Source organism: Sciurus vulgaris (assembly GCF_902686455.1).
Source record: "Sciurus vulgaris genome assembly, chromosome: 1".
NCBI classification, from domain to species: domain Eukaryota; kingdom Metazoa; phylum Chordata; class Mammalia; order Rodentia; family Sciuridae; genus Sciurus; species Sciurus vulgaris.
The window spans coordinates 97,952,109-97,966,387 of record NC_136461.1 but is presented as its reverse complement, the minus strand read 5'-3'; the positions used below and the strand labels follow the sequence as shown (position 1 = coordinate 97,966,387).

Sequence of the window (14,279 nt, the reverse complement as noted above, 5' to 3'; positions counted from 1 at the left end):
AAGGAAAGAGGGATGAAGGGAGGTTCTGAGGTCACAAGTATCTGAAGTAAGACTTTCTGGAGATGATATTGCTCATAAGTGTAAGTACCAAAAGTAAGGCTTAGTAGAGGGACGATGCAAGGGTGGATAGGCAAGTCTGTGTGGCAGGTCTCAGGGCTACTTACTCATGGTTGAGAAAAGTATGACAACTGGCAGTACCCTTCACACATGCTATATGAATAACCCCCCTAGAGTTATGTAGTGTACAACCTGAATACATGGCCCTGGCATTCCAGTTACCCAGTGCAGACTTAGGGCCATCCCTCAGATACAGAATCATAATTATAGTGCAGTAGTGTAGGGGAACCTATTGACTTAAAGAGGTATTACTTTTATTTTTCTACTGCCTCAGCCTCCTTACTGCATAAGGTCACTGGTACTAGGATAAACTCTCTCCAAGGTGCCTACAGTTGGCAGTTTTATATGTGTATTTGTTTTATAAATATTCAGCATATAAGGCTGGCCCCTAAAGAATGAAAAGAAAATAAAAATTTCTTTGGAGTCTTGTCTTTCTGTTCCAAAGAAAAAGGAGGCCAATTTTGGAAGAACGTGTCTCCTGATCATGGCAACAACCTTGTTCCAAAGCTCAGCTGTGGTTTGTGGCTGGCCCATAGGTCACATAAGAGCTATGAAAGGTGCTACATGTGTACACACATGTATGAATCCTTCCAACCTCTTGTCCCCACAGAGCCTTTTACTGAACCAGTGCTGAGTGGAACAGAAGGGTATACTTGAGGGTGGCACTTTACACAAGTATCAATGAATGTGCTTTTGCCTTCTGGAAAAAATCTTAAGACTTTCATTACCTACAGTTTAGATTTGCAACACCTTTACTCCTTTTTCACTCCGGCAGGATTCCTGAAAGCAAATCCTTATGTGACTTTAATAGCCCTGAAGAAACAGAATCTAAGGTAAAGACTTAGAAAAAAAATTCTAGAATTCTTGAAGCTCATAAGTTTAGTCTTAATGACCACAGAACTACTAGCTTTTAAGTCATTACAGTATGGGATTTCAGAAAATGCTCTGTTAAAAGCATTTCGTGCTCAGCACTAACCTAGAGACCTGCTGGCCTTAGTAGCCATGTGGTTTGTATTATTCCTAAATTGGTTCCAAAGGACATTTCCTGGAGAAAGTGTTTTGGGTGGTGCCTAAGTTGCAGGATTCCCCTGGCTCAGGCTTGAAGGTCTGGAGTGTGTTCCAGTGACACTGTGGTTAGGGTTGCCAGCAGTTTCCTATTTTCAAGCCAGTAACACTAATCTCCAGGACACTTTCAGATGTTCCACATTTGTGGGCTGAATCCCTGGGTGGTCTCTCAGTGGTATGGCCCCTAACTAGGGCCCTTTCAATGCCCCCTAAGAACTTTTCTTTTTTCTTTCTCTGAAACAGGGAAAACGAACCAGCATGTTGCTGACCTCACCCTCTGATTCATGCTCATCAGTCACACGTTGATTTTTTTTCTCTCCCTTTCCCTAACAAATATATTCCATCTGACTGGTTTCCTAGGAAACCAATCCTCAAAAACAGAAATAAACTGTGTGGAAAATTGAATGCTCCAAAAATTCCATCTTGCAATGTTTAATAATGAGAGAAGCCAATTACTAGAAACATTAGTAAATTTATGTAACTAAAACGTGGACTTTTCCTCTGTAGATTTTAAACTCGGCTTTGGATCATGCCCTAAAGACAGCAACCATTTTGAAAAAAACTACTGATCAAATGATTAAAGCTATTGCAGAAGATCTTGCCAAGGTACAGAGATGGAGGACTCAACTGAAATACTACTAGTTCAACACAAAGCAACCAAGAATTAAAAATGGAAAAAAAAAAAAAAAAAAAGAAAGAAGGAAAATGATCTGCCCCCCCGAAAGTATTTCACTTATTACACAATTTAGAAAGATTATTTTCTACAGAAACACCAAAATCATAACAAATGGTCAACAAAGTATTTAAATGTAAAAAAGAACCTCTGATTCTTAAAAAATCAAAGGCAACCAACAAATATTTATATTAAATAAATTTATGTCCTTCCTAACTCATAATAAAGAAAACAAAATGAAACAATAAAATTTACTTTCACCTATTAGTCTGGAAAAAATTAAAGTTTGACTTTGTGTCAGTGAAGATGGGGAGAAATGGGTGCTCTCATACAGTGTTAATGTAATTATAAGTTGGTGAAGCCTTTTTGGAAGGCAGTTTGTTAATACAGACGATCCTTGACTATGATGGAGTTACATCCTGATAAACCTATAGTAAACTGAAAATATCAAGTCAAAAATGCATGTAAAATACCTGACCTACTAAACACATCATTGCTAGCTGGGTGAGGTGACTCATGCCTGTAATCCCAGCAACTTGGGAGGCTGAGGCAGGAGGATCGGGAGTTCAAAACCAGCCTCAGCAATTTAGTGAGGCCCTAAGCAACCCAAGGAGACCCCAATCTCTAATAAAATATAAAAAAGGGCTGGGGATGTGGTTCAGTGGTTAAGCATCCCTGGGTTCAATCTCTGGTACCAAAAACAAAACAAAACAAAACAAAAAAGTCATTGCTTAATAACACATACATGGTAGAGTAAGTTGTTTACCCTGTGGCTGTTCAGCTAACTGGGAGCTGCGGCTGGCTGTCACTGCCAGCATTAGTAGAGTATTGTGCCACATATCACTAGTAAGGGGGAGGGTGTAGGGATCAAAATTCAAAATTTGAAGTACAAGTTCAACTGAATACATATCAATTTTGCACCACTATAAAGTTGAAAGAATACTGCAAGTCAGGGACTGTAGCTACCAAATTTTATAGATTCAAAAAGCACTTATCTTTTGACCAGCAATTCCACGACTTGGAATTTATAGTTAACTCACACAATATGTTACCATACAGGTACAAGAAGGACCACTGGATCACTGTAACACCTTCAGGGGGAATTAATCTTAAATACCCTGTATGATGATTAATAAATAATACTCTGCAGCTACTGAAAAGAGGTAGATTATCTGCAAGGCAGACAATGAAGAAAAGATACCTAACAGTATATCCAATATGACCACATTTGTGCATGTTTTATTACAGGGTATGCACATTTGCTGGAAAGATGCACAAAATTCTTAAATGATTTCTAGGAAATAAAACAGTTTTGGGAGAGAAGGAACTTTTCCTTTTCCTTTATTTATTGTACTGTATGATATTCTTAAAATATGCTTATATTATGAATTAAAGTTATTAATGAGATTTTAGAAAAAGAAAAGACTGCAAACCAGGAATTAAGTAAATTTGTTAACATTCCCCACAGAATGCTATAGCAAGTTTTTTTTTTTTTTTTTTTTTTTTGGTACTGGGGATTGAACGCAGGGGGAATCAACTACTAAGCCACATCCCCGTCCTCATTTTTTTTTTTTTTTTTTTTTTTAATTTAGAGACAGGGTCTTGCTAAGCTGCTTTAGAGCCTTGCTAAATTGCTCAGACTGGCTTTGAACTCTACCCTTCTGCCTCAGACTCCTGAGCCGTTGGGATTAAAGCCATGCATCACCACACCCAACAACAGCAAGCTTTTGACTTGCTTCTTTAAAACTGATTTGTTACCTTCTAATGATAGAGCAGCAGATTACAGGCTCTTTCTTCCTCTCCTGTAGCCTCCTAACTTCATGCACTCTTTTAAAATTTTTTTTCTAATTTTTAACTTGTTCTTTTTAGTTATACATGACAGTAGAATATGTTTTGACATATTATACACACATGGAGTATAATTTCCCATTCTTGTGGTTGTACATGATGTGGAGTTACACTAGTTGTGTATTCATATATGAACATAGGAAAGTTTCCATGCACTCTTAACATTCAACAAGTTTCCCACCCCCTAGAATTTGGCTTAGCAGTGAGGAAGGAGTTGAATGCACTCCCACTTTAGAATTTTGTGCCAACTAAGGCAGCTGTTGTTTGTGTAGGCGGCTGGACAATGGGTTATTTTTAACTTTGGGGCCTGAAAATTAGTTTAGGGTACCTTGGAAGAGATAATGGAGAGGCAAACGGGAAAGTAACTCTGACTTTGTGGCTAAATTTACTTTAGGCTGTAGTACAATAAGAAAAGAGCAGAGACCTATGGCAGTATTATGAAGAGAAAAAGGAGCTTAAGTTGTATATATTCTGTTACATAAAATTTGATAGCTCCCTTTTGTGTCATGTTCCAGTACTAGACCAAACCAAACTATAATGGAAGTCATTCCTGCTAGGTGCCATGTAGTCAAACTAAACTTTAAAATGTGCCAGTTTACCTGGGTGAGGTGGTACATGCTTGTAATCCCAGCGTCTTGAAGGCTGAGGCAGCAGGATTAGAAGTTCAAGGTCAGCCTCAGCAACTTAGTGAGACCCTGTCTCAAAATTAAAAATAAAAAAGGCTGAGGATGTAGCTCAGTAGTAGAGGTCCCTGGGTTCAATCCCCAGCACCCCCTCATCAAATAAAAACCCCTCTTTTATTCCAGCTTAAAAATAAATACCCCAGGAGATTCACATTAACTAGTCAGAAGGGGCCCAATCAACACGAGCTGGCACTATAAGGAAGTCCCCTTTAGCCAGATGCAGTGGAACACACCTGTAATTCCATCTATTACAGAGGCCAGGCAGGAGGATCACAAATTCCAGGTCAGCACTGCACAACTCAGTGAGACCTTGTCTCAAAATAAAAACAGGGATCTCAAAAATCCAAAAGAGGAATGATCTCACTGATAAGCGGATGATGACACTTAATGGGGGGGTGGGAGGGGGGCAAGAATGGAGGAAGGAGGGACTGTATAGAGGGAAAAGAGAGGTGGGAGGAGTAGGGGGGAGGAAAAAAATAACGGAATGAATCAAACATCATTACTCTATGTAAATATATGAATATGCAAATAGTATGCTGTTACTCCATGTACAAACTGAAACATGTATCCCATTTGTTTACAATAAAAATAAATTTAAAAAAAACAAAGTATGAAAAACTTTAACTTCATTGAAAATATTTTTTATGTGACATGCTGCATAATGTATTCTTAAAAATACAAAAAATATTTTTTGAAACCATATTATGACTATTTAAATAAACCCACTCATAAATGCAAAAAAAAAAAAAGCAAATAAGTGAATTAGAGTTAACATGTATGGGATTACTCAAATGTGTTTTCGGAGACATCTGATGAATTTACAAAGTTAAAATGCTAATTGTTAAATAACATCAAGTACTCTTAACTCCTTAAATTCCATGGGGTAACATACTTAAACATTATTGGTGATTTCATAGGTTGGTAAATAAAAAGGATTTACAATTAAAATAAATAAATAAAATAAAAAAAATAAAAACAGGGCTGGGGATGTAGCTTAGTGTTTGCCTAACACGTGTGAGGCCCTAGGTTCAATCCCTAGTACCACCTAAAAGGTGTGTGTGTAGGAGGGGCAACTGGATCATTAAACTCAATTTGTTGAAATTTTGTTTTCTGGCAGCTCTAACAGGCTACTAACTTTATGAAATAACTAAGTTTAATCATAACTTGATAGTGTTTTATATATCAAGTATCACTATCTCCAAATTTGTAATAACATAATTCTCTGACTTGGTTGAAGTGTTCTTAGATGATTCATTAGTCCTTAATCTTTTTTGAGGAGGTGGGTAGTGGGAATTGAATCCAGGGATACCTTAGCACTAAGCTATATCTCCAGTTTTTTATTTTTTGAGACAGGGTCTTGCTAATTTGCTGAGGGTTTCACTATATTGCCAAGATTGGCCTTGAACTTGTGATCCTCCTGCCTTCCAAATCTCTGGGATTACAGGAGTGTGCCACTGTGCCCAGCAAGTCCTTAATCTTTTTTGGGGTCATCTCTTGGTGAGAATCTGAATAAAGATATGGAGTTTCCCTTTCCCCATGCTCTGCCCTCCCATAGAAAAGAGATACATGCATATACACAATTTTTAGAAGTTCATGGATAACGCTGAAACAAGTCCATGGAATTCTGGTTAGAAATAACTACCATTAATGAATATTCCTAATCCTTCAAATCAACCTTTATAGAAACTTGCAAATGTAATCATATTTGTATTTAAAAACATGGCTCATCTACACCTTATTAAACCATATTCTAAATGTAATTTTACAGCTTTTTGAAGATTGCGAATCATTACTAGCAATCACCGCAGTGTGGCTAATCCAAGAAATTAAGAAATAGGGCAATGCCAATCAGGAGTTCTGTTAAAGTTACAGGCTCTGATTTATAAGGATAATTTTATATTTACTGATCCTGTAGCCTTGGCTGTCTCTCATCCATCTGTGTGTCAGTTCTTGCACACTTTCTTCTAATTCTGTTCCAGTAATAAAGAAGAAAAACCAGCTTATTAAATAAAATTGGATCCCTATTGCTGTGAGTCAAAGGACTCAGCACTGCCTAAGGGAAGTGGTGCTATAAACAAACAGCTGGCAATCTTCATAGTGCACTTACTCCAAGGAGTAAGTTGTGCTCTGCCTGCTGGAAGTTGCCGAGAAGGATAGCAGGATGAGACTACTGGAAGAAAGTTTCTCTTTAAGAAAAAGTTTTGGTCATCCACTTTAGTTAATTATTAAACCATGCAAAAGAAAACACCTTTTTGTTATTCCTTTCTATTGTAATCTTATTAATGAATTATATAAAATAGACCTAATTTACACTAAATATGAATGTTTATGAATATGAATATACTTATATTTAATATCCCAATTATTTTGATAGTAATTTTATTGTAGGAGGAAAACACTTCTTGCTCCTTCAATTTTAGAAGAAATCCTTGCATCATGACAGTACTCTCACAAAGGGTACAAAATACCTAGGGCAGAACTGAGTTATGGAGGCTTCGCATCTTATACAATAAACTGCTAGAATCCAAGCCTTCTAGGGTTCAAATCCAAGAATTTTCTGTCCTTGTGAATTGCTGCTGTGATCCTGGGGCAGTAGATGCCACCGACCTAAGAACAGGATTGATAAAGATAATTTTCTTGTTTGTTTTTCGCCAATATGGTTGAACAATGTGAATCCATTGTATTTTATAAACCAAGTGAATTTTAACAGGAGACAACTACACTTTAGAGATAGTGAATGAGTGAATGATTTCAGTTAGTTGCAGTAGCAAAATCTTTTTATCGGACTTGATATCAGAACCAATCATTACTAATACGCGGGGGGGGGAATCAAAGAGCTTATGAAATCATCTTTTATCTTCACGTTTGTTATGAGATTAAGTAAACAAAGTATCTTCGACATTTAAAATATACATAAATAGGCCAGTATTTGCTGGCATTACTTTCAATTCCATGTGTCACTGGGCATTGGATTAGTCTAAATATTTCACACAGATTCTAACCCTGGGCAGAGTAACCCAGGCATTCAAGACTCTCAGGTGAAATGAAGACATCAGAAATCAATTCTCTCACTGGAAAAATATGATTCTCATCAAAGATATTCAAAGAAAAGGGTTGTTTATTAATGTCAAGACTTTCCACATTCACGTCTATATTCAGTTACATAAATCTCTTGATGCCTCAGTTTTGTCACATTAAAAATGGAGATAACGGGCTGGGGTTGTAGTTTGGTGATAGAGTGCTTGTCTAGCACATGTAAGGCACTGGGTTTGATCCTAAGCATCACATAAAAATAAATAAATAAAATTAAAAGGTACAGTGAAAAAAAATGGAGATGATGACAAGTAGTACCTATTCCCACAGGATTAAATGGCCTAATACAGGCACTTATAAACCACGCTTGGTATACTGTTACATTGTATGCATGTATGAATATGTAACAACAAATCCCATCATTATATATAACCACAATACACCAATTAAAAAATCTGGAAAGAGGGTGCCAGTGCAGTGGTGCATGCCTGTGATCCCAGCGGCTCAGGAAGCTGAGGCAGGAGGATCGGGAGTTCAAAGGCAACCTCAGCAAAAGTAAGGCACTAAGCAACTCAGTGAGACCCTGTCTCTAAATAAAACAGAGGTTGGGGATGTGGCTCAGAGGTCGGGTGCCCCTGAGTTCAATCTCTGGCACCCCACCCCATACATACAAAAAAAATGTGGAAAGAGGAAAAAAAATTAGAACTGTACAAGTATTTTAACATCAACAACAGTGCCTAGTGTTAGAAAGCACTAAGTAAGCATTTGCAATATTATTTTATTAGTAATACTTAAATTGTAAGTTAGGAAAATAATATATCAAAAATAAATTTCAAAAACAAATAAAAATTTCTATATATTAAAAAAAACTATTTAAAAAGAACAGAAGAGGGCTGGAGTTGTGGCTCAGTGGTACAGCATTTGACTGGTATGTGTGAGGCCCTGGGCTCAATACTCAGCACCACATATAAATAAATAAAATAAAAAAGAGCCATTGACAACTTAAAAAAAAAAGGGAAGAAGGCTCCAATCCACAATGGAACAACAAAAAATAAGACTATATGCAGTACCTATATAAAGAAAACAAAGATTCTGAAGGTTTTCAAGATTTAGATAAAAATATTGTGCCCATGCATGAATATGTAACAAAGAAACCCATCATTATGTACAACTATAATGCACCAATTTTAAAAACTGGGGGGAAAAAAAAAAGATTTAGACAGAGACATTCTACATTCTTTTGTTTTTCTTCCAGGGCTGGGTACTGAACCCCGGCCTTGCACATGCTAGGCAAGCCTTGCTCTGAGTTACATTCTCAGTTCCTACATCCATGTTATTTAGTATCAAAGTTAAAATACAATAAAAATGTCAATTTTTCCTAAATTACTCTATGAATTTAGTGGGAATATCAAAATAAACTTTTGGGAAACTCAACAAAATGATATTTAACATTCATCTAGAAGAACAGAAAAAAATTTTAAAATCTTAGTACCTTAGGTTTAGGTGGGGGAAGAATTATTCCAACTACATATTAAAATATATCATGAGGGCTGGAGATACTTGCTTAGAATGTGCAAGGCCTTGGATTTTGGGTTCAATCCTCAGCAGCACAACAAATGCAAAGCAAAACAAAACAACAACAACAACAACAAAAAAAACATACCATGCATTGAAATAGGGAAAAAGAAACACAAGTACAATTCAATTTAGAAAAATCCAGAAATTGATACATAAAATACAAAGGTAACAAAGAAAGAAATGAAAATGGAAATTTATTCTACCATAAAGGTGGTATTTCAGATTAGTTGAGGAAAGAGATTACCCAATAAAATGTAGTACAACATCTGCCTAGAAAAGAATAAAGTTGGATATATGTTAAATTCTGCATAATCCAGGGTTCTGTGCCGGAAATAAACCCCTCTAGATACTTCAAGTTAAAAGGAATTTAACAGAATTAGGTTTTACTAAATCACTAAAAAAGCTGCAGGAGCAGAAACTGGAGACTCAAGGTCATACTACCATCTGTGACTCAGGAAGCTAATGCTGCTGCCACTGCCAACAGCATTACCTCCTACTCAGGAAGCAGGTAACAAGACACTAACCTGGAATCTGGTTACTATGAACAATTGTCTACACTGGCACAGTCACAGAAAAAGATGGCTTCTGCCTCCTTTCTACTTTCCAAATCTTGACCAAATGTATATTATTGATAGCATCTAAACTGTTCAGAACCTACAAAGTCTGCAAAGCTTCACACAGGTGGGAGATATGGGACATAATGCCAAGTGCCAAGAAACAATACCTAATATACATTCTTATATTAAAATCAATTTCAGATGGATGAAAATTATTTATAAAAAAACTGAAATGAATCTATCAAAGAAACCATGGGTGAGTTTATTATCTAAGAATAAGAACACATGAAATTTCTGAAACCAAAAAGGAAAATTAATGGATCTATCTGCATAAAAATGAAAAATAAGGCTGTGGGTATGGCACAGTGATAAAACATTTGCTTAGCATGTGTGAGGTCCTGGGTTTAATCCTCAGTACCACACTCACACACAAAGTAATGATATCAATACATTATTTATAACAGCAAAACTCTGAACATGAGTAATACATAAAAATATAGTCTACAGTCCATCAAATAACAGAACACTTTGGTCAAGTAAAAGGAGAGATTTGAAATGAACACATTAACAAACACATCTGCAAACATATCCTTATGTGATCTAACCTTATATATTGTTTTTTTAAAAAGTAATTAGGAGTTACCTTGGTAGGAATTTTATGAAACCTTCTTTTTCTTCTTTGTAACTCTGATTTAGAATTTTTAAACTTTCTAACTTTCCCCTCTCACTCAGAAAAAAACAAACTCAGATATTTTTGTAACTATATATTTTATTTCCTCTTAGAATATTCATGATTATTTTTGGTTTTCTAGTTTAAACATATATCACTTCAAGATTATGTAAAATTGAGTTCTTTAGAAATATCTACCAAGACAGTACACTGTGAAATCACTCAATTAACGACTGAATTATTTTACATATAAAACCGAATTTCAGTTGAAAGAAAAACTTCACTAATACGAAAATTCTACATACACACACATTTACAGTTTTTACTTTTATATCTTCATTTAATATCATTTTTTCTCAAAAAACTATACTTCTGCATGAGATAGTACTTAATACTTGATTAGTATATATACACAAGTGGCTGTGAAAATTACCCACAACTTTAAGATATTCTGCTCCAGAGATTAAAAAAAAGCGTGCATTTTAATATTTTTTATCACCTATAAAGCAGCAACAATATTTAAATTATTAAAGGTGACAAAACCAACAATACATAATCATAAACAGTTCTTTAAGAAATGTATTTCAAAGTCATTGTTCCATAAAATATTTACATTGTTTAAATTACATGATAGCAACATTTTATTGTTTTATTTTTAGTTGAACATATTAATAAAAAAACCTCTAAACCACTCCTGAAGCTATTCATCTTTAGTAAAGGAGATTTTATCCTTGGGTTTATTCAGCATCTTTATATCATCCAGCAGCTTTTTGGGTGTTAAAATATGTGTAGAACCTGGAAGAAGAAAAAAGAAAAGAGAAAAGATAAATTTTCAGAGGCCAGCAATTAAGTTGATTTTCCGTGGCTTAATATTTTGACTTGTCCTTCAAATATGCAAAGTGCAACAGCTTTGGGGCAAATTAACATTTCTATAGACATCTTCCTGAAATATGTCTATATTGCACTAGCTCCCTGTCTCTGAACATGCTCAGTAACCCTTCAGAAAATAGTCAATTCCCAGTGTTCTATCTACTTTGTGCCACGTATTAAAGAGTAAAACTGAGAATTTTCTCTATCCTCATAACAGAACTCCAATAGTTGTCATTTAGTAACAGAGAACCTCTAAGCAATATTGAAGATCAAGGCCTGACATACAAATCCTGTACCTCCATGGGTCAGGAGAGTTTACCCATTAGTGGCTTTGACTGAAATTCTTTTTTTGGTATCAGGGATTGAACCCAGGGGTGCTTAACCACTAAGCCACATCCCCAGCCCTTTTTATTTTGAGACAAAGTTTTGCTAAGTTGCTTAGGGTCTCTCAAAGTTGCTGAGGCTGGCTTTGAACTTGTGATCCTCCTGTCTCAATCTCCTGAGTTGCTGGGATTAAAGGCATGCACCACCACACCCAGCCTGACTGAAATTCTTTTTTGTAGTTGTAGATGGACAGCATGCCTTTATTTTATTTGTTTATTTTTATGAGGTGCTAAGGATCAAACCCAGTGCCTCACACATATTAGGCAAACTATAGGCCCAGTCCCCTGACTGGAATTCTTAAAACTGAATTCCTCACAGGCCTTGCCTATGTGGCATTAATGCCCACAAAATGTCATATTCATGTCCACAAAAATTTGTTAAAATTTCTGAAGTAGACAAGTATTTCTGTGTCCAAAATAATTTATGATCAGAGCACACAGAATCATGGATAACATTTTAAAGCAACAAGGTCATTTCCTCCAAATTACAATATTTAAAAATAAAATTATCAAGTTGGGCACAGTGTTGCAAGCTTATAAGCCCAGTTACTTCAGGGGCTGGGGCAGGAGGATCACAAATTCAAGTACAGTCTGCGCTACTTAGCAAGACCCTGTCTCAAAATAAAAGAGGTGAGGATGTTGCTCACTGGTAGAGTGCTTGCCTAGCCTGCATAAGTTGCCTCTGGGTTCAATCCCAGGCTTATAAACAAAATAAAATAATAAAAAATATTAAATCAGATAAAACACATTTTATGGTCAAAAATTTTTTGCATTCATCAATTTAGTCTTAAATGTATAATATGAGACACAATTTTGCATATATATTTTTGCACTTAAGATTTGTTTTAAAAAAACAAAAAAAGGAAAACAACTCTTACCAATAATAACTTCACAGGATTTATGTGCCTGAGAAACTTCATAAGCACAACGCATTTCAGAATATGTAATTCCTCCAATTACAAAAACAATCAGCTTTGATCCATTTTTTCGGTCCAGTTCTAAATAATTAGTTCTAGGTTTCTGGCGAGCACTAAAAAGTAAAGGAAAAAAGTGAACATGTTAAAAGCATTTCCAAACCTACCCTGTTCAGATGTATTTAAAAGCCTAATTTAATCAAATTCAACTGTGGTACTAATTATATTGATTTTAAAAAATATTTATTTATTTTTGCTGTACTAGGAATTGAACCCAGGGGCCCTCTACCATTGAGCAACCTACCCAGCCTTTTTATTTTTTATTTTAAGGCAGGTTCTCACTAAGTTGCCTGGGATGGCCTCAAACTTAAGATACTCTGGTCTCCCAGATTGCTGGGATTATAGGCATATACCTCACCTGACCCAAATATATTAATTTTAAGGAAATGACTTAACTATAATATGACTAGAGTTAGGCAGGATAGCCCTATTTCAGCATTTTAACCTTAAAGTAGAACATCCTCCTTTATTTATTTCATATGTAGAAATATATACATGAAAAGTCTGCAACTTACTGAAATTAAAAAAAAAAATTGGGAACTGGCACTGCAACAGTAAGGTTTTGAAGACATGAAAGGGAAGTGGGGCACATATTGATCTGGAGCTGATGCGGTGGTATAGGGATACCCCTTCCTGGAATTCAGCAAAGTATGATGGTAGGAGGCTGGGTTATAAAGTTAGACCCAAGTTACAATCGTTATTTTGCTTGCTTGCTTGCTTGCTTGCTTGCTTATTTATTTATTTGGTACCAAGGATTGAAACCAGAGGCACATAACCACTGAGCCACATCCTCAACCCTATTTTGTATTTTATTTAGAGACAGGGTCTCAGTGAGTTGCTTAGTGCCTCACTTTTGCTGAGGCTGGCTTTGAACCTGCAATCCTCTTGCCTTAGCCTCCCAAATTGCTGGGATTACAGGCATGTGCCACTGCGCCTGGCTATTTTTTTTTTATTTTTGATTCAGTATGATTTTCAGCAAATTCCTAAACCCTCTTTAAACCTCAAAAGTTGCTTAAGGACTAAATGAAGTAATGTAGGACATAGGTACTGAGTAAGCAGTGAAGAATAATAGCATTTACTTTGGTCATTTCTTCTCCCAAATTGTTCTAGATTTACACTGTTCAGTATAGTAGCTACTAACCACAAAGAGATTATCTACATTAATTAAAAATTAAGTAACATAAAAAATTCAGTTCCTTACTCACACTAGCCAGCTATCAAGTACCCCAAATCCACTCTGAATAGTGACTATTATGCTAGTCAGCGAAGACAGAGAACATTTCCAACACTGCAGAAAGTTTTACTGGATAGGACTGCTCTAGAGCCTAAGAACTACTTTTTTTTTTTTTAAATATTTTTTTTTAGTTGTAGATGGACACAATACTTTTATTTTATTTATTTTAATGTGGTGCTGAGGATTGAACCCAGTGCCTCACTCATGCAAGCCAAGTGCTATACCACTGAGTTACAATCCCAGCCCCAAGAACTACATTTTTTGTTTACATCATCCACTGGCAAAAATTTTGAGCTTCTACCAAAAAAAAAAAAAAAATCAACAACAAAAACCCAAATAACCTAAACAATAAATGGGCAAAGGAACCGACCATGTACTTCAGTGAAGAAGAAATACAAATGGTCAACAAATCTGTTCAACATCTCTAGCAATGAGAGAAATGCAAATTAAAACTACACTGAGATTCCATTTTACTCCAGTCAGAATGGCAAAAAAAAAAAAGGATTACAATTAACAATAAATGTTGGTGAGGATGTGGGGAAAAAGGTACATTCATACATTGCTGGTGGGATTGTAAATTGGTGCAACCACTCT

At 35.8% G+C, this 14,279-nt stretch overlaps 2 protein-coding genes across 2 annotated transcripts in view; one reads left to right on the top strand and one right to left on the bottom strand.

Moving 5' to 3' along the window:
* Nucleotides 1-2,077, top strand: part of AKNAD1 (AKNA domain containing 1) — a gene marked incomplete at its 5' end in the record, with an annotated part of 39,953 nt that extends 37,876 nt beyond the window's left edge. Inside the window, 2 exon segments of the mRNA XM_079146106.1 lie at nucleotides 893-950; nucleotides 1,690-2,077. Coding sequence (XP_079002232.1) covers nucleotides 893-950; nucleotides 1,690-1,824 — 193 coding nt within the window. The 3' untranslated portion in view covers nucleotides 1,825-2,077.
* Nucleotides 2,078-10,303: 8,226 nt separating this feature from the next.
* STXBP3 (syntaxin binding protein 3) overlaps nucleotides 10,304-14,279 on the bottom strand; it is a 65,407-nt gene continuing 61,431 nt past the window's right edge. The window contains exons 18-19 of the mRNA XM_079132905.1: nucleotides 12,356-12,507; nucleotides 10,304-11,019 (exon numbers count right to left, since the gene is read on the bottom strand). Of these exons, the coding sequence (XP_078989031.1) occupies nucleotides 10,925-11,019; nucleotides 12,356-12,507 (247 nt within the window). The 3' untranslated portion in view covers nucleotides 10,304-10,924. The remainder of the gene's footprint in view (nucleotides 11,020-12,355; nucleotides 12,508-14,279) is intronic.